This window comes from Meriones unguiculatus, chromosome 1, assembly GCF_030254825.1.
Source record: "Meriones unguiculatus strain TT.TT164.6M chromosome 1, Bangor_MerUng_6.1, whole genome shotgun sequence".
Classification (NCBI taxonomy): domain Eukaryota; kingdom Metazoa; phylum Chordata; class Mammalia; order Rodentia; family Muridae; genus Meriones; species Meriones unguiculatus.
In genome coordinates, this window is record NC_083349.1 from 173,839,584 (window position 1) to 173,861,033 (window position 21,450).

The 21,450-nt window shown below is 37.7% G+C and overlaps 1 protein-coding gene across 2 annotated transcripts in view; it reads right to left on the reverse strand.

The window, feature by feature from the left end:
* The window catches only part of Chek1 (checkpoint kinase 1), a 28,189-nt gene that overhangs the window by 1,354 nt on the left and 5,385 nt on the right, over positions 1-21,450 (reverse strand). Inside the window, exons 6-12 of one of the 2 annotated variants that reach the window (XM_021638632.2) lie at positions 14,417-14,605; positions 13,196-13,300; positions 10,494-10,589; positions 4,424-4,532; positions 3,374-3,551; positions 3,012-3,143; positions 1,726-1,827 (exon numbers count right to left, since the gene is read on the reverse strand). In XM_021638632.2, coding sequence (XP_021494307.1) covers positions 1,726-1,827; positions 3,012-3,143; positions 3,374-3,551; positions 4,424-4,532; positions 10,494-10,589; positions 13,196-13,300; positions 14,417-14,605 — 911 coding nt within the window. The remainder of the gene's footprint in view (positions 1-1,725; positions 1,828-3,011; positions 3,144-3,373; positions 3,552-4,423; positions 4,533-10,493; positions 10,590-13,195; positions 13,301-14,416; positions 14,606-21,450) is intronic. The other variant, XM_060371648.1, reaches the window with a different exon arrangement.

A 21,450-nucleotide genomic window follows, 5' to 3' on the forward strand; every position in this document is an offset into this window, starting at 1 on the left:
ACTCTGACCTGATTATGTGTTCACTTTCTCAACACACTGAGCAGAGAAAGCAGAATAACAGCATTCTTTGTGTTTCAAAGGTTAGTAGCTTTGGAGCTACCCCAGCAGGAGTTTGTGAATTGAAAACAGGACACAGTCTTGTCACAGTATTATCAGACACACACAAAAATGCACTAAAGTCAGTTATGACAGTAGTTTTATCAGAGTAGGAGCCTTCACAATTTAATACATACTAAAAATCTAGGAAAGAATACTGTAACTAGTCTCCAATATAAAGAATGTGAATTACTCTTCAGCCTTCTCTAGAGCCATATACAAACTCTCAAGAAACAGGTATTATACTGGTTTGATTTTATACAAAAAAAGCTTTTAAACTAAAAAAATAATAGGTAAGCAAAATCATACTATTAAGCAAAAAAACTAATGAGGTTCATTAAATTATAACATACAAGCTTTTTAATGTTATAACTCTTATTTAAAAGACAGGTATTATATATGAATCAAAATAATTATGAATGCTAAGTGTTAGGAAGTATAATTTAAAGTTATTTTATTTTATTTATCTGTATACTTTACAAAAAAAGAAAAATAACTTAGGCAGAGTAATGTTCCATGTAGGACTGGCCTCAAACTAGGTGAGTAGCCTATGATGACACTGAATTTCTGATCCTCCTGCCTACTTGGTGCTAGAAATACAGGCATATATTTTCACACCTGGCTTTATCTGGTGCTCTGAATCCAATCTAGAGCTTTGTGCATGCTAAGCGAACACTCTACAAATTGTGATACGTGCCCAGTCCCTCAAGATTTTTATACTAAGATGTCAGGAAAGAGAGAAAAACAACCAAAAAGTATTTTAGAAAAATAAATTATGGCAAAAGTCAAAGTGTATAACACTAAATGAAAAAAAGCAAGTTATATATTTACAAATGCCAAATAACTAAGTTGTAACATGTGGCTATTCTCCAAAGCTTCCTGTGGAAGTCTGAAACTACAGAGTATGAAACTTTACATGGCATGTACCATTTGCATTCCTACATATATATAGCTACGTATAATTTAATCTGTAAATGACATAGTAAAATAGAGCAATTGTAAAATAGAACAATTGTAACAATATTCTATAATAAAATTTCCAGCATTATTACCCTTTGAGCCATTACTAAATAACTACTACTCCAAAACAACAAAAAACGCATTCAATAATTCGACAGTCAATATGAAAACCAAAATAAATAATAGGCAAAAATATTTGCATAAGATATTTGCTTTAAGCAAAAAGAAAATGCACATCCTAGTTGGGAAGAGGATGAGACAGCGTAAGAATTTATCATGCTAATCAGAATTGTGCTCAACCTACCAAACTTTAGAAAGCAACAGTGTAATAGGTAGGCTATTGTATGTAAAATATAAAACCATTTTAAACTAATTTTATTTTTTATTACAAATATTTTATTTTTTAGATTTATTTATTATGTATACAATGTTCTGTCTGCACGTACACCTGCACACCAGAAGAGGGCATCACACCAGATCTCATCAATTATAGATGGTTGTGAACTACCATGTCGTTGCTGGGAATTGAACTCAGGTTCTCTGGAAGAGCATCCAGGGTTCTTAACCTCTGAGCCATCTCTCCAGCCCAATATAAAAGCATTTTAAAAAAATCCATATAGAAATATTTCCATAGAAAAAACCACTATGGATAAAATATCTAAAAATTACCTTAGAAAGCCTAAAGTCAACCAGAATCTTCTCATCCATTTCTATCAAATTTATTTTGAAAATCAACTTATTGTTTCTTCTATCAGTTGTTGATACAGTAACCTAAGGCAACAAAAATGAGGACAAGCCACATATATACATGAACAGAAAAACTCTATCAACAGATTAGTAATACTTTTGGAATAAAAGTTTATACAATGCTTACATAACAGGAGTGTCATGAAGAACACTATACATGTCAGGGCTAGAGCTATGGCTCAGGTTAAAACTTGCTACTCACTTTTCCAGAGGACCTTAGTTCCATTTCTAGCTCCCATGTCAGGAGGCTCCCAACCACCTATAGTTCTAACTCAAAATATCTGATGCCTCCACAGACATATATATAGGCACATACACATTGAAACACTCAGTATACATAAGTGTAAAAAAATAATGAAACCCTTAAAAAAGCTTTATCTCTCAACCCAATGGGCATGTTTTTATGCAATCTAAACCAAGTAGAAATTGAGTCTAAATGAAATGTTAGTAACAAACAACATCCCGTTAGCAAGGCAGAACTGAAAGAAAAAAAAGGAGTAGGAACAGAATGAAGACAGGTATAGCAATGATGACTAGAGATGTAGCTTGGTGGTAATAAAGTACTTGACCCGCATATACAAGGCCTGGGTTCAATCTGTAATACTGCAGCAAATCTATCAACCACTCAATCAATCAAATATATGGGAAAAAAACAAGATCACTAGAATACCAGAGTCAAGCATGTTGTCACACACTTTTAATCCCAAAACTCAGGAGGCAGAGCAAGCAGACCTGAGTTCAGAGAAAGCCTGAACTACAAATCCAGTTCAAGGACAGCCAGTGCTCTGTTTCACAGAGAAACCCTGTCTCAAAAAGACAAAAACGAACAAACAACAATAGCAAAAAGAAAACAATACAAGAAAGAAAATTAGAAGCTGTATTTGTGGCTGAAAGGCTGGAACTACAATGAGATGACAGTGAAGGTCCAGGTGTTTGGGCAAGATGATTGGTGTGAAAAGAAAAACCACAGCCAAGAGCCAGCACCAAGGCTCCAAACATGGAGAAAAGAACATCTTTGACTGCAGCTTCACGGGTTCTTGAAAAAACAAAACAAAACAGCACACACACATAAACACAAATCTAAAAAACCTCGAATTGTTTATTTTTCAAATAAAATTGGTTGTATTTTTAAAATACTCATTTTAAAAAAGCTATTGATAACTTTTACTCAAATATTTAGTTTCCTATAGGAAACTAACAAAGCATACCTGATTTGTACAGCTCTTCTTCCACTGATAGCCCAACTTCTCGAAGGTCTCTTTCAGGCATTGGTAAGATTTTTCTGCGTCCAATTTGGTAAAGAATCGTGTCATTCTTTTGACCAAGCGCTGCCAGGGGTTCTATACATCAAAGAAGAAAGCTAAATAAATCCAGTGTGACCAGTTTACAGCAATTAGTCTGAAATTCTTTTCTTTAACTTAGGATTCTTTCCTGTAAAGGCCTCCTTTAATTATTTCTTCCTTATTCATATAATATATATTAACTAAAAGTATTCATAACATAAAACTAAGATTTAAGGCAACAGAAATAAAAGGCAATAGTTTTTTATTTGAAAGATCAAATTCCTTACCTGTGAAGATCCAGGGGTACCAAGTAACTGACTGTTTACAAGCATATGATCAGGACACGTAGGCTGTGAAAAGCTGATGCCTTGTACCAGTTTGTCAACATATGAGGAACCAGTATCCCACAAGGAAAGCCCTGTCCGCGGCTCTGGCTGGGAACTAGAGTACTTCACGTTTTCTTCACTGAGACATTAAGACAAAAGAAAAATACAACTTCAACTCTCTATTTTTAAGGTGACTTCATTTTTTTAACTATTTATTTTGGGGTTTACGTTTGTTTGTTTGAGACAAGATTGCATCTTAGCCAGGTGTGTAATACCAGCACTGAGGGAAGCTAAGGTTAACAGATTGCTATGAGTTCGAGGGCAGCCTGGTCTACAATGCATATCCAGGACAGCATGGCTACACACAGAAACCCTGTCTCAAAAAAACAAAAAAAAAAAAACAAAACAAAAAAAAAAAATGATTGTATCTTTTGCCTAGATTGGCCTGGAACTGTCTACCCTCCTCCCTCAACCTTCCAATTAGCAGTTATCTGGGACTATAATAAGTGTGTGTACTAGTGTCAGACTAAAAATGTCTTTGAGTAAAACCCACCAGGCTTTTATCATATCACATAGTCATTCTTATTTTTGTAAAATTAGTTGCATTATTAAGTAAAATATCTACATATGTTTTATTGTTTATGGGGAATAGTAACATTTAAAAAGATGACTTAATGTGCACACCTGTAATCCCAGGACTCAGGAAGAAGACACAGGAGGATCAGTACAAGTTCAAGACTAGCTTGGGCTACCAAGTTCCAATTTAGTCAAGGTTACTTAGTAAGACACTATCTCAAAAAAAGAACAAAAACAGAAACAAACAAATAAAAAATTACTTAATGCCAGGCAGTGGCATTTAATCCCAGCACTCAGGAGGCCAAGGCAGGGGGATCTCTGTGAGTTCAAGGGCAGCCTGGTCTATAGAGCAAGTTCCAGAACAACCAGGGCTACACAGAAAAACCGTATCTCAAAAAATAAACAACAAAATTACTTAATTTTTCTAAGTCTTACCTAGAGCTGTTGTTTACTGGAGAAAAGTCCAAGTTGGAATGAATGTGCTTGGAGAATCCACTAGGAGACTCTGAAATACCACCTGAAGTGGCACGGGGCCTCTTTGCTCCTAAAGAAAGGAACAAATACAAATCTTCTATGCAAGTATTTAACTAATCCAACTACAATTGAATAAATAAAGCCACATCTAAATCTATTTGTTGACTATAAAGTAATATAAAATAAACTTTTCTTAAACAATGTTAAAGGAAATGTTACATTAGTGCTTCAGTAAGACCACAATTTTAATGACATCTTTTATGGATAACATGATGTTCAACAAAGGACTAAATAACTAGAACCTTTAAATTTTTTAAATAACTCGGTAAATAATGACAGTAAATACTAATTATGACTCTGTTCTATCTGCTACTCTGTTCCCCTGAAGAAGCTTTACGAAGAATAGTCATCACACAGAAAATGAAGCCACTTTAAACTTACATTTCTCAGGAGACTGCAACAGTTCACACTATTTGTCTCCTCATACTTTCTAAACTAAGAATTATTTCAAAACTTCTATTGTCTTCTGACATTATCAAAATCATCCCGCATTCCAACATTACTTAGCATGATATACCTACTTTTAGAAAAAATGACAACAAAACTAAACTAACTCAGTATGTCACTATTGAATCCACAAAAACACCATGTCCCTCTTACACTTACACTTACACACACACACACACACACACACACACGCAATGCATTCAGTGCCCTCAGAGGCCACAGTGTCAGATCTCCTGGAGTTGAAGTTATATATGTTTTTGTAACCACATGTAGGTGCTGGGAATCAAGCCCAAGTCCTCTAGAAGAAGAGCCAGTGCTTAATTGCTGAACCATGTCTCAGAACCAACCTCCCAAATCTTAACATTCTGCTGAGTAAAAACAACATTCAGTAAAGTAAGGCAATGCTGACAACTACAATTAAGTAAAAACAACAGTACTATTAAACTTGGAGAAGTGGGTACAGTTTGAAAGGATTCCTGGTTGGCCAAGGAAGATGAGAAAACAATACATGGAAATAAGTCTCAGACAGGGAAAGCATTTCCAGATACAGAGTTCTCACCAGCCAAAATGAAAGACAATGGAGAGAAGTCTGTCTGAAAGGAAAAACAATCCATTAACTCAGTTTGGGTCTAAACATGTTTGACAGAAACTTGCTACAGCAACACATAAACTAAGTCCTGACAGAGGGACTGCAGAGAGGGCTCCGAGGCTAACAGCACTTCTTGTTCTTGGAAAGGATGCAGATTTGGTTCCCAGAAGCCACACGACAACTCAGAACTATCTGTAATTTCAGTTTCAGGGGATTGAGTGTCCTCTTCTGTCTTCAAGGCCACCCATGTAGTTCAGACACATGTATAAGCAAAACACTAATACATGTTTAAAAAGTAATACAATCTTTGTGGATGTCAAAAGACAGTGTTTGAAGAAGGCAAGATCAATTGTATAAAACGTAGTTCAGACAAAAGATATGGTTTAAGAACTGAATTAGGTGAGATAAGCCACTGTGAAATGATAACAGACTGCACAGAAAGAAATCTACAAAACTACTTCTGGAGTGTAAGAAATGAGTGTAGGTATAAAGTTATTCTGTAATTCAAATGCTGGTTTCTATACACCCCATATCTGGTTGCAAATCTTGTTCTAAGACTCTCCTGTCTCAATGTTGTGTAAACACTGATCCCCAATTGTCCCCTGATATGCCATTAAAGCAGTTTACAGCTAATCACAGAGCAGGGAAAAGAATAGAGCCGGATTTCCTGCCAGCCAGGAGAGGAGGAGTCAAGAGGAGGAAGCAGGTGATTTAGCCACAGGCAGAGGTCTAGGAGATATCAGGAGAGAAGAGCTGGAGCAAGACAGCAAAGGTTATCTCTGGGATGTACACTGGGAGGAAACCAAATTAGCTTAGAGGGTTAAGAATAGAGCAATAACTGCTCAGTTATTGTGCTGTGAAGCTTATTAAAATAATATAATACTCTTAATTATTTGGGTGATAGCTGGGTTAAGAGAGAGAAACAAACACAGTTTTATAAAAATAACTGCAACAAATGAGAAACCTTTTTGAAGGCTAGAGACAGCTCAGTAGGTAAAGGCATTTGCCACACAAGTCCGGTAACCTGACTTGATCCCCAGGGGTAGGAACCAATTCCAATAAATTGACACCTACAGGTATGCTGTATTTACATGCACACACATAAGACACACACAAACTTCTTTTGAGATGCTGTTATAAAATGAAAAAAAAAATAATATTAATAGTTTTATCAGCCAAGTATAGTGATGCACACCAGCACTCTGCAGGAATTACCTTCAGTCTGGCCAGCCTGGGCTATCCATATTAAGTGCCAACCCAGTACTTAAAAGAAGTAACAAAGTTGTATTTATACTTCTGTAACTGTTCCTTGGTTGTTGTTATTGCCACAATTTTGTTTAGAAGTAAGGTCTCAAACGGCCTAGACTGGCCTTGAGCTCTTGATCAGTCTTATCCTCCTCCTGAGTGCAGGGATTACAGGCAGAGCCATCGGCTTTATTTAACTACTTTTACGATGAAGGAAATACTATGTTAGAATGCTGATGAGAAAGGTCCAGCAGAGGAAGAAAAATTAATACTGCAGGAAAAAGGTTGATTGCTAAACAATATCCGTAAGCAGGGAAGAAAAAGAGCTAATTTTTGTTTTAACAGTTTATATCAGTAGTCTATAAGCACAAAGGGGGTAGGACGTGGTGGTGGGAGCATGTAAAGCCCACTGCCTCTCCCTCTATTTCCCAATTAAATAAGGCACTTTGTTATAAACTGAGACTGGGAAAACACTAAAGTTTACAAAAAGACAGGCATGATACCACAAGTTTGTAATCTCACCATGCAAGGAATTTAAGCAGGAAAAAAAAAAAAATGAAAAGAAGCACTTGAACAATAAACGACAATGAGAAAGTTCACCTATGAACATCTTATCTTTCTTGAACTACAATCAATTGCACTGGTACAGGGAGTAAGTAAAAACCAGAGTGAAGTTAGAATAGATTTTGCCTGGTAAGTATTAAAAAGAAGCAAGAAAGTAGAGGGTGAGACGTGTAAGTGCCAGACTTATCCTGGGATTTAAGACTATAAAGACGGCTGGGTGGTGGTGGCACACTCTGGTAACCCCAGCACTTGGGAGGCAGGGGGATCTCTGTGAGTTCAAGGGCAGCCTGGTCTACAGAGCAAGTTTCAGTACAGCCAGGGCTACCCAGAGAAACCCTGTCTCTAGTGGGGGAAAAAAAAAGATAGGTAAGGAGAGAACTGAGCATCCTGGGAAATAATAGACAGTCAAAACACAGAATTAATAGATTCTATGTACAATAAGAGTCAGACAATTGTTGAAGTCATGGTACTAAAAAGAGAAGCAGAAATACTCTAGACTGGTAATGAGAGTTAAGATGTCTAAAGATGACTAACTCAAGGGCTTGTGAAGTCAAGAGAATGAAATGATTGTCTAAATGAGGATTTAACTGGCCAAACTCTATGACAAATTTGAGCATGGTGACACGTGAGCATAGGCCTAGTTTCCGCAGTCAGAGGCTGAGGGAGGCAGGAGGATTCCAAGAACAATTCCAATATGGGCTACATAGTCAAACTGTCTAAAATTAGGCAGAAGTGCAACAAAATTTGATGATGTACTGTTGGAAATGATAGTATGACAAAACTTCAATCTCAATAGGGCTCAATAGGTTACTATAATAAGGCAGGAACTGTGGGTAGCAAAATATGATAATGAGATTTTTTTTTTAAATAGAGGCAGGGAAGAATGTAGAAAGATAAAGTGAACCACCAGAACACCTGCCCCACTTCATGATCCAGGAACATGAAGGTCTGGGAAAGAAAACATCCACATCTGTGTCAACTGGATGTCAAGGAGAACAAGGTATAAAAAGCATTCAAAGCTCACTCTGTGCGGGATGGAGTCTGTTCCAAGCTCCAGTGAAGGAGGCATCTGCCCACACAGGGTATCTCCTGCCCAGTCTGCCCACTTATGGAGCCCTGCTCTCTGGGAACTCACCTCCCCATATGAAGAGAGCCTGGTTAGGGCCACGGGAAGCCCCAGTCTCAGACCTTTCCAGAGGCCGGGGAGTGATGAGCATCAAAGCAGATGATGAGACTCATAATGCATGGAATTTTATTAAAGAAGGGGGAGACAGAAATATCAGGAGGGGACAGGAGCTCCACAAGGAGAGCAACAGAGCCAAAAAAAATCTGGACCCAGGGGTCCTGCAGAGACAGATACTCCAACCAAGGACTATGCATGGAGATTGCCTAGACCCCCTGCTCAGATGTAGCCCATAGGCAGCTTAGTCTCCAAATGGGTTCCCTAGTGAGGGGAGCAGAGGCTGTCTCTGGAATGAACTCAGTGGCAGGATTCTCTGATCACGAACCCTGGGGTTGCAGCCTTACTAGAGGAAACCAATGCGACCAGTCCTGATGAGACCTGATAGACTAGGGTCAGATAAAAGGGGAGGAGGCCCTCTCCTATCAGTGGGACTAGGGGAGGGGCATAGGAGAAGAGGAAGGGGTAGTAGAATTGGGAGGGTAGTAGAATTGGGAGGAGACAAGGGAGGGAGCCACAGCCAGGATACAAATTAAATAAATTGTAATAATGACAATAATAAAAATAAAAACATCTTTATTATAAAAAAATTAATAAATTAAAAAGCATTCAGAGAAGAACTAAAGGTAAATTCCTCATTCATCTCTAGACTACTGTCCTCTCTCCTTCCATTCAGTCAAACTTTCTATCTGAGCTGTCTTACCTTATACTCTCTCATTGTTGGTCTCTTACACCACAGTCATTGTCTCTATAATTCACTAAATATTCTCTATGGAAACTATTCCTACTAAGATCACCAGATCATGGACTCCAATGGAAATGCTAAACCTGCATGTTATTAATCCACTTAACAAAACCTCTACTACTGTCATGGAACATTCTTAGTCTCCAATAACTCACATGCTACAAATATCCCATCCAGCTTTTGGTACTTTTTCTGTTTCTTGATTTCCACCTTCCACTTAAATAGCATTCCTCACACTTAGCTTAAATGGGTTTAAATTCCCCACAATTGGTATCTGAAGTTTAATTTACACATTCACACACACACACACAGCTGAAGAGCTTACTCAGCTCCATAAAATCAAAATTTCTCCTCCCAAGTTACCAGAACAGCACCTGGGAGTCACCATGAAATCTTCATATTCTATCTTACATCTAAGCACTCAACAGTACAATCAGTTCAAGTTCCTGAACTTCTGGGAACCTGTCACCTTTCTACAATGCCTTAACCACTAACATTTTCCAAGCTACTATCTTCTCACATCTAATCCACTACTGTAAAAGCCTACATTATATAATCTCTTCCTATTTGTCAAAAATAATTGAAAGAGTATCCAGAAAGATTGCTTAAAATGAAACACATCAACTTGCCACTTTCTTGTTTAAATCCCCTCAAAATTTTCCTCATGGTGGTAAGCTCCAGGATACATTCTTTGCACAGCTCATAAGACCCTCCTATAAGTTGGGTATCTGCCTTTCCTAAATCAATTCAATCCTCTCCCATGTCTCTATCCACTCACTCAGCAAACATTTCCTGAGTACCTATGACACACCAGTTACCACGTAAACTACTGGTTAATGGTGAACAAAACATACAAGGTCTATGTCATACTGACCTGACCTTTCAAGTTCTCCAACTACACTAACGTGTGTCCAAATGCTGCTGCTTCTACAGTGTCAAACATGCACTGCCTACTAGCTCCCTTTCGTCTTTAAAATTACATTTAGACTTCATGTCACTGCCTCATGAGAAGTCTTTGTTTCATTAGACTTCATCTACATTGAGCTATAGCATTCTTTTTAATTGTTAAACAACAAAATTTATTTTTCTATCAGATATAAAAATCTTCATTTGGACAGACCAGTTATCTTATGATATGGTTTGTAGTATTTTGTAGTATTTATGTTTTATAGAAGAAAATTAGTGTACTTTTTTTTTTTACCTCTGTTAAGTGGTTTGTTGTACCATCTATCTTTTTTAATGTCTGGGATGGTAATTCGTGCTGATGGATTCTCAACCAGAATTTTATGAAGCAAAGCTGAAAACAAAAAGAGTATTTCAAAAAGAGTTAAGCAAATGAAACAAACCTTAAGAGACACAAAAGCCAGGTGCATGGTACACACCTACTATCTCAATACTTGAGAGGCACAAGCAGGATGCTTAAAGCCAGCTTAGGACACATATATTAATTTTTAAAAGAACTCATTCAAGTCCCAACATGCCAACATCACAGGAATGAAAAATGACTCAGCTTCTAGTCCCAGCACTCAGAAGGCTGCAGGGAGGATTGTCAGTCAGGTCAGCCTGAGATTGAGACCACATGGCTAACACAGATCCTGTCTCCAAAACAAACTGGCACCTGGAGGTGGAGACTGGAGGATCAGGCCATCCTCTACTACACAGCTGAGCTCGGGGATCAGCTGGGGTTAAATAAGACTGTGTCAAAGTGAACAACAATAAAACACACAAATTAAACCACAGAAACACTAAATGAGAACAAAGACTTGTAAAACAACATCAGACTAGAAAAGACCTTTCTAAACGGGATAATGTACGGAAAAAACATAAATACAAGAATTTAGGCATGAAAATTTTAAAACATCTGCACATTAAAATAACTAGCAAAATTTAAATAAATGACAAATTCTAGGAAATACTGTGATAACATATACAATGGTCAAATAATTGTTTTTGAAAAAAACCCAAAGAACTAAGAAAACTATAAATTTCATTGCCAAAGCTAGGCAAAACTGGAAAAGTTAGTAAATTACATATTCAGTATTAACACTAAATTTAAAATAAAATTTAAGAAACAGTATCAGTACGGTCTTACTGGTTAAAAATTCATTTTTGCCATGCATGGCAGTGTATTTAATCCCACTATTCAATAGGCAGAGGCAGAGCAATCTCTCTGAGAAGGAAAGTTAGCCTGGTCCATATAGTGAGTTCCAGGACAGCCAGGAATAGTGAAACCCAGCAGTTTTGCTTGTAGGAAAAGAAAAAAACTTTAAGCAAATAATTAAAGGCTATACAAAAGCATCAAGTAACATGGATGCTTATCATACCTATTTTCTAAAAGTAAAATCAAGGAAAAAAAAAAAAACTAAATCTCTAAACTGGATGAGTAAAACATACCCACATAATGAATAGCAGCCTTTAAAAATACAATCCCAATCCATAATTATAGATGTAGGAAAACGCTAAGCATCAAAACTAAAATGAGTTATGGAACATATGACTTAATTTTTTGCAAACACATACTTATAATATAAAATATGCTATACATTTGATATGTATTATATATTTTTCCATAAAAGCATTAGCACATTTTTCAGAATACTTTTAAAAAGCTATTTCCAAATGCTACAATTACAGTTCCTTCCTTCCTTTCTTCCTTCCTTTTGCTCTCCTTCCCTCCTTCCCTCTCTCCCTCCCTCACTCATTTTCTTTTATTGAGATGAGGTTTCACTATGTGGTCCTGACTGGCTTAGAACTCCCTAGGTAGACTAAGGAAGGCTTACAGAGATCCACCTGCCTGTTTCCTGAGTACTAGCATTAAAGATGGCTGCCACTATATCCAAACATATTTTTCCTTAATTCTGACTTACATTTTCTAAGTTAGCGGAAAGGAAAGGAAAAAGGAAAGGAAAGGAAAGGAAAAAGGAAAGGAAAAAGGAAAGGAAAGGAAAGGAAAAAGGAAAGGAAAAAGGAAAGGAAAGGAAAAAGGAAAGGAAAGGAAAAAGGAAAGGAAAGGAAAGGAAAGGAAAGGAAAGGAAAGGAAAGGAAAGGAAAGGAAAGGAAAAAGGAAAGGAAAAAGGAAAGGAAAGGAAAAAGGAAAGGAAAGGAAAGGAAAGGAAAGGAAAGGAAAGGAAAGGAAAGGAAAGGAAAGGAAAAAGGAAAGGAAAGGAAAGGAAAAAGGAAAGGAAAGGAAAAAGGAAAGGAAAGGAAAAAGGAAAGGAAAGGAAAAAGGAAAGGAAAGGAAAGGAAAGGAAAGGAAAGGAAAGAGGAAAGGAAAGGAAAGGAAAGAGGAAAGGAAAGGAAAGAGGAAAGGAAAGAGGAAAGGAAAGGAAAGGAAAGGAAAGGAAAGGAAAGGAAAGGAAAGAGGAAAGGAAAGAGGAAACGAAAGGAAAGGAAAGAGGAAAGGAAAGGAAAGGAAAGGGAAGGAAAGGAAAGGAAAGAGGAAAGGAAAGGAAAGAGGAGAGGAAAGGAAAGGAAAGAGGAGAGGAAAGAAAAGGAAAGAGGGGAGGGGAGGGGAGGGGAGGGGAGGGGAGGGGAGGGGAGGGAAGGGAAGGGAAGGGAAGGGAAGGGAAGGGAAGGGAAGGGAAGGGAAGGGAAGGGAAGGGAAGGGAAGGGAAGGGAAGGGAAGGGAAGGGAAGGGAAGGGAAGGAAAGGAAGTAGAAAGAGAAAAAGAAAGAAAGAAAGAAAGAAAGAAAGAAAGAAAGAAAGAAAGAAAGAAAAGTAGTAGAAGAGGAGAAGAAAAGGTGAAGGTGGAGGAGGAAGAGGAGAAGAAAAGGAGGAGGACAGAGGAAGAAGGAAGGAAAAAGAAAAGAAGGAAGGAAGCAAGGAAGAAAAAAAAAGAAAAATCAACTAACATGACACTCTATTACCCACAAGATCAATACTTTCATCTAACAACCCAGTTACCCAGAGGAGCAGAATCAATTTTTTTCCAAGGATTGAGATACGTTTTTTTCTCTTTCCAATCAGAATATTCCTGACAGCTGTCACTGGGCTGGTCCCACGGCAATTCTAAAAATAAAACAAGTTGCAGTTTTCTGAATGTTCACAAAATTACGTAATAAAGATTTCAAGAAAAAAATAAGCACACAAAATAAAAATGAATACATTAAAAAAAAAGGTTTCCTCCACAGTAATTCAATATGGTTTTCACATTATGTTTCACAGAAACTACTCTTTCAAAGGTATCACATGAGTGCTAGAGATAGAGCTTTGTGGCAGAATGCTTGCCTGGCAGGTGGTAGGCCCTGTGTTCAATCTCCAGCAACCCCAAATAAGGGTTGAGATTTTCATTTAATAGCTATATTTCATATAAATAAATCTCTGGGTTACAAGTTTCAAGGTAGTTAGAAATAATATACAAATTATAGGGTTAAATGCTTGCTTCCCCTCTAAAATTTATACTGAAATCCTAACCCCCAAGATGATGAATGTAAGAGCTTATTTGGAGGTTCTAGTACGGGACTGTAGCTACTCATATATACTTGAAGGATGACCATCCTCTATTCAGGGAAAGTCATCCTCTTCAACCCAGCCTACAACTTCAGGGGAGGAATGGGGGGGAGGGGTGACACACCAGCTCCGCCAGCCAGATCAGCCAAATCAGCCCCAGCCATCAGCCAAGGGAAAGATGTTGCAGCTGGGTGACTCACTCTCACATTCCCATTGTGATGATTCTGCATGTGGGGCCTCTATGGGGTGACGGAGTCATGAGTATGAAAGCCCTCAAAAGTGGGATCTGGGTCCTTATGGACGCAAACTCTTTAGTGTGCCTCTCCTCTCAGTAAGATGGGTCAACCACAAGGCAGGAAGAGGGAGGACCCTCAGAAAATGACCATGCTTGCCCTTCAACACCCAGACTTCAAGCCTTCGTAGTTTGTATGAAATAAATCTGCTGTTATAATGCATTCACTGAAAGGTACTTAGTAACTGCAGCCTAAAGCAATTAGTTAAACACTAACACAAAATTATTACAGAGCTGCAGAGATGGCTCTGCCACTAAAGGCTCCACTTACAACCTTTCTATTATAGAATCAGATTTCCTTAGGTTATTTCATTTTTGTCTTGCTATAAAAAAAATCTGACTTTTCAGAGAAAAGAAGTTTTATCATGATTAAACAGCCTTACCTCCAGCCAACATTGCAATAAGTACTATTCCACAGGACCAAATATCAACTGGTTCTGCATGAAATTCTTTTCTCTTTAGAAGCTCTGGAGCAACATAAGGTAAAGTCCCACACATCTTGTTTAGTAAACGTTCACGATTATTATGCCGGAACACTGTTGCCAAGCCAAAGTCAGAGATTTTGAGGTTATCTAAGCCAAAAGGAGAAAAATGCAACAACATCACATTAAAAGATCTACAAATTCATATATGTATATGAATTACAGAAAATAACACTGGTTTTGCTAAAGGCTTATAGAAATTTTTCTACCTGAAAATAGCAAAAGAAATCTATGTATGTGTAAAAGAAGAAAAAGTAATTAGCACCATCATTTATACTAAGCAAAGACCTCAATTCTTATTAACTAAAGAGAAATATGAACACTAAAACCATTTTCTACCAGTTTAAATAAAGATGCTGTGGCTGCCTTCCTGGAAAACAAACCTAGGAGACTAAGCTTTGCTGATGACTAAGCATAGCTTCCTCAATGACAAAAGACCTCAGTTGGCGAAAAGAAAATATATAAAGATATATCAAACTCAACAGAAAATTGAGAAGCCTCAAGAACTTGTCCAAATAGCAAATGTGAGAAAAGCAGAAACTCCAGAACAAACTTCTACTCTGTCCTCCCATCTTTATCGCATACAAACTGCACAAAGAACGTCCATTTCAATAAACTACATGAATGTCTACTGCATGCAAGTAACAAGCATTGTGTTGGCTAATGCACGTGATAAAGTCAGTGAAAAAGACTGATAATAAAGCCTGGTTATACTGGCCATAAAAATACAGATAATAGAATGTTGTAGCAAAGGGTTCTGACTAACTTAGGAAAATCCCTACTATGAGAGTTATCGATAAATACAACCTTTTTGAAAGCAGTTTAGCCAAAGTATCAAAATTTGAAATATTCACTCTTTGAATTAACGATTCTCACTTCTAAGATAATATCCACCCACAAGCAGAAATCCCACAAACTGATAAATGTAAGGATTTTTGTAATACCAGTTATAAATTTCCATCAATAAATGACAAGATCTTATACTACACACATACAATGAATATGGAAGTGATTAACAAAAACAAGGTACATGTACTCATACAGAATCAGATATGTCAAAAAAGGGCTAGTGGCATTAACAAGTCTCAAATATATATTTTTGTACTGGGTAGTTATTATTCTAACTTAGAAACAAATATCATCACATAGGAGAACCTTTAAAAATCAATTATGTTCACACCACATAACACTAAACCAATATATTTGTTTACCTACATTTAACTTTGAAAGATATGCTGCAATTACATCTCCTCTCCCTTCCGCTCCAAGATGGGGTTTCTCTGTGTATCTGTGGCTGTCCTGGACTGTGTAGACCAGGCTGGCCTCAAACTCACAGTAATCCCTTTGCCTCTGTCTCTCTCAGTGCTGGGATTAAAGGTGTGCACTACCACACCTGGCTGCAATTACATCTTTTTAACAACTATATGAAATAAAAACTGGACCAACAACTGAGATTACAACTTCAAAAGAGCAGTCACTTTGAAGACTAATGGTTTAGCACAGTTTGGCCTCTTTTGGGTTTGGTTGTTTCATAGCATCTGCATCATAATATTATTAAGTTAGAAAACTACAGATAATGAATCCAAAATTTAGGAATATATATGTCTATGAAGAACAGAAGGAAAAATTTTAGTTACTGGTGACATTTTATTTCTTTAGCTTATTAGCAAATATTAAATAGAAACAAAATAAATAAGAATAACAGTATAAACAAGATGTGCTTGTTAGACACTCATCAGAATATTTGTATGACATTTTTAATTCAAACTATATGTAAGCCAGGTAGTGGTGGTGGCGGCTCATGCCTTTAATCCTAGCACTTGGGAGGCAGAGGCAGTTGGATCTATTCAAGTTCAAGGCCAGCCTGGTCTACATAGTGAGTTCCAGGTCAGCTAGTGCTACACAAAGAAGCCCTGTCTCAAAACAACTAGATAAACAAACAACAGAAAACAAACTACTAGATAGATAGACAGACAGACAGACAGACAGATAAGATAGAAGAAATCCATATAAAAAATAAAATAAAAATAGCTTGGTGGTTCTTAATCCAAGCACTTGGAAGGCAGAAGCAAGCAGATCTCTGAGTTCACAGCAGCCTGGTCTATAGAGCAAGTTCCAGGACAGCCAAGTATACAAAGAGAAACCCTGTCTCAGAAAAAAAACAAACTGCAGACATATACCTGTACATACACTCTCTTGCCTTTTCAGCGCTGCCTACCACTCAGTTTTGCTTCTACTTGTGCTACTGTGATATGTTTCTATACCTAAATCATAATTTGGGTTTTGAACTTCATAAAAACAGATGCCTCAAACTCAGAGATACACCTGCCTCTGCTTCCCAAGTGCTAGGACTAAAAGCTTGTGCCACCACCACCTAGCTAACTCCGAGCATTTTTAGAAGTGACTGTTGATTTTATTATTATATTTTTTTATTCATTTTACATCCTTACAGTAGCCCCATCCCTTCAATCCTCTTGCCTCCCCTTCCCCCTTTTTCTCAGAAAAGGGAAGTTCCCTTTCCCATCTACCAGAGCTCACCAAGTTCCATCAGGACTGAGCATGTCCTCTTCCCCTTCGGCCTGGCAAGGCAGTACCACTAGGGGGAAGTGATCAAAAAGCTGGCAAGTGAGTCTGTGTCCAATGCACTACACTCTCCACTTCCCGTGCTAAAGGACCCACATGAAGCCTAAGCTGCCCATCTGTTATATCTTTGTTTTGTAGGGAGCCTAGATCCAGTTCATGCATGGTCCTTTGTTGATGCTTCCAACTCAGCAAGCCTTTCTGGGCCCTTGTTAAATGGCTCAGGTGGTCTCTTTGTGGAGCTCCTGTCACCTCAGGGTCCTTTTCTCTTTCCTCCCACTTTTCCATAAGACTACCTTACACATCGTCCAACGTTTGGCTGTGAGTCTCAGAACTGTTGATTTTTTTAAAGTCAGGGGGGAAGACAGGTGTTTACTATACTTTATTACAACATGTGATAAAAATCTTGTGTGCTAACTTTTTATGTATTTTCTAAGTTAGTATATAAAGCAATGGGTTTTATTATGATATATATAAATGAACACACATCAACATAATAAAAAAATCTATATGTGATAAATCTATAGCCAACATCATCCTGAATGGAAAAACACTTGGAAGCAATCTCACTGAAGTCAGAAGTGGAATGCTTACTATCCCCGCTCCATTTTACCACTGTGCTTGAAACAGCAAGTAGAACGGGCAAAAGAAGGAAAGTAAAAAGGTACCATAAAAAGTCTAATTATCCTCATTTGCAGATGGCCAGAAAACTTCTAGAAATGATAAACAAATTCATCAGTGTGGGAGAGCAAAGATTCAACATGAGCAAATGAGTAACTTTCTACATAACAACAAATACAGAACATGAGCATGTCCCCATTCACAATAGCCCCAAGGAAAATAAAAATATATAAGAATAAACCTAACTAAGTGTGATGGCTAATCTTGGTTGTCAACTCTTGACTACATTTAGAAGTAACTAAAACCCAAGCAAGCAAGGTGCACATGAAAGGGATTTTTCTTGACTGGATTATTTGAGGTGAGAGACACCTTAAATATGGGCTACACCTTCTGGTGGCAGCCCACATAAAAGAACAATGAAGAAAGATTTGTTTTCTGTCTGTTTTTCCTCACTCTCACTAGCAAGTTTCACCTCTCCTAACTCATTCTTTAGCTGGTGTTAGAACCTGCTTCTTCAGGATTCCAACATGAACTGAAAACTGGCAGCTCTCTAGGACCTCCATGGGACTCTAGCACCAAACTGGGACTGCTAAAACATCAAGTCTCATGGACTGAACAACTATTAGATCTTAGACTATAAGCCACGTTAATAAACCTCTTACTAATACACAGATGTATATTAGTTCATTCTATCTTTTCTTTCTTAGAGAACTCTAATATACCAAGGAAGTCACCTCTATAATACACTTTAAACCTCTGAAGAAAGAGAAAGAGAAGACTCTAGAAAATAGAAAGATATCCCATGTTTATGGATTGGTAGATTATTATGAAAATGAGCATTCTACCAAAAGCTATTTACAGATTCAACACAATTACAATATTCCTGTCTCATTCTTCATAGAAAAAGAAAACAGATTCCTTAAACTCATATGGAATTGTAAAAGACACTGGATGGTCGAAACAATCCTGAACAAAAAGAATAGTACTGGAGGGATTATAACTACAGAACTCAAGATACATTACATAGCCATAGTAATAAAAAGCCAATATGGTACTGACACAAAAACGGGCGTGTGATCAATATAACAAAATCTAAGACCTAAACATAAGCACATGTAACTTCAGCCATTTACTATTTGACAAGAAACCAAAAACATACACCGGAGGAAAGAAAGCATCTCCAACAAATGGTGCCTGAAAAACTGGATGTTCCCATGCAGAAGAATGGAAAATTACTCTAAATGGATCAAAGACCTAAATGTGAAACCTGAAACACCGAAACTGCTAGAAAACATAGGCAGTACCTACCCTCCGTGACATAGATGTTGGAAAGGACTTTCTGAATAGGTCATCTGCCCAAGAATTAAGGCCAATGATGGACAAGTGGGACCTCATAAAAGTGAAAAGCTTCTGCAGAGCTAAAGAAACAGGTGAAGACGAAACCCATACACAAAATGGAAGGAAGATAAGAGAAGGGGAAAAGAGGGTTAAATAACAAAAAGGCTGTCTGAAAATGCATAACAAATCATTCTCAACAAAGGATTAATATCCAGAATATATAAAAACCTTAAAAACAAAGACTGAGAAAAACAAATGACCCATTCAAAAAAAAGGGGGGGGGGGGAGCCTGAGACCTTAATAGAGTTCATTAAAACAACAACAAATTGGCCTGAGACCTTAATAGAGAGTTCATCAAAACAAAACAAAACATAAAAACTAAGAAATAGCTCAAAAACGTTCACTGTCCCTAGAAATTAGGAAAAAGCAAATGAAAACAACTCTGAATTTTCATCTTACCCCAGTCAAGTGGTAGAGAACAATTGACAACAAATGCTGCAGGGAATGCAAAGAAGAGAGAACCCTCGTTCACTGTTGGCAAGACTGTAAACTGTTCAAACACTCTGGAAATAAAATCACTGTAGAGAACCTTCAAAAAGCTACAGATAAATCTACTATATGCGTGATCCAGCTATATTAACGCTTGGCATATGCACAAAGAACTTACATTCTACTCCACATGCACCTGCTCAGCCATGTTCATTGATGCTCGCTTCACAAAAGCTAAGAAACAGAAACAACTAAATGCCCTATAACCTAAAAAACTGATGATGAAAATGTGGTAGAACTACACTATGGAATACTATTCAGCTGTAAAGAAGAATGAAATCATGAAATTTGCAGGTAAATGAATGAAACCAGAAAGATCATTATTGAGTGAAACAACACAGACTCAGAAAGACAAAGTGCATGTTTCCTTTCATTTGGGGCCCTAGATCCAATCTTCAGAGGTAAGGGCCTATCTTGGAGTAACTACAGAACCCAGGACAGTAAAAAAGGACCATTGTCAGGTTGGGGAAAAGGGGGAAGCAACAGAGAGGCGAAGAAAAGGGTGCAAGTGATCTGATGAGAAAAAAGGAAAAACGGATGAGGGCTCTAATTGTGGGAGAGGGTAAGTGCAGAAGAAGGAGGGAAGAGGGTTTAATGACAGGACTTCTGAAAATGTCAGAATCATACTATTAATTATCTACCTAAAAATAACTAAAATACACATAAGTCAATGTGTAAATATAACGTAGTTGAAATGAAATCTTCCAATCTGGAGTAACAGTTCTCCTTCTGGGAGCCAAAAACCATCTAACAAAAACTCCCAACAGCAGACATGAGAACCTCTCTTTTGAGTTCTGTTAGTCAAGGTTGTCCAAGAGACTCCCAAAACATTACAGGACACTGCTACTGACCGTGGTTGCAGAGGCAGAGGGTAAAGTTCTTGTTGCTAAACACACTGAACATAGAGCCCAGAGGCTCCTGAGCTGGAACTGACCTGAAAGCCTCCTCCCTGTGGACTAGCTTTCTTGGTACCAGAAAGCACCATGCAAGCTTCCAAAGGAGGAAAGCAACTGACAGTCTTACCCAGCTATGATGCCTATGAACTACAGCCACCACCAGCATGGCACAATAACCCTAAGAGTACGGTAGTGGCACACATACCTTGACTCTCAAATTGGATGTAGAGAGAAATCTTGCCTAGTATTAGAAATCTAGCCAACTACAGAGGGCTACTGAAACCACAGATCTTGGAGAACTTAGAACTGCCACTTTCCTAAACCAGTATAACCCCTAACTACATTGTAAATATTTGTTCTTATACACAAAGATAAGTGTGTCCTCACCCCTCATTAGGGAAATGTTGGTATCCAACAGACTGAGGCCATTACAGACAACCAAAATGCAGAGTTGTAGAGCCCAATCCCCGTGGATACATCTACAAGTCCTGGAACTGAGGCTCAGGGATCACTGCAGAAGAGCCGGCAGAAAGGAAGTTTGCTCTAAGACTCTCTTGAGGAATGTCAGAAGCTACATGAATCTTGAAGATCCTAAAACTAAGAAGTCTCACCAACATGACAGCCTAAACATGAGCTAACAATCCCAATAACTAACATGCCAAAGCCCTGGAGGTCTCGACCCTACACAAAGAATTTCCAGGATAGAGCATACCAACTGTTTATTAAGTACCAAATGGTTAGCCCTAAAAATATGCATACAAGCAAGTCCAGGACAGCCAAGGCTACATAGAGAAGCCTTGTCTCTCTAAACAAACAAATAGACAAGCAAACAAAACAATAAACAAATCAAAAAACAAACTAGCAATAAACCTAAGCAAGAAAGTTTAAAAAAAAAACAATGAAAGCCTTAAGACACTGAAAAGAAACTGAAGAAAATAATAGACTGAAAAA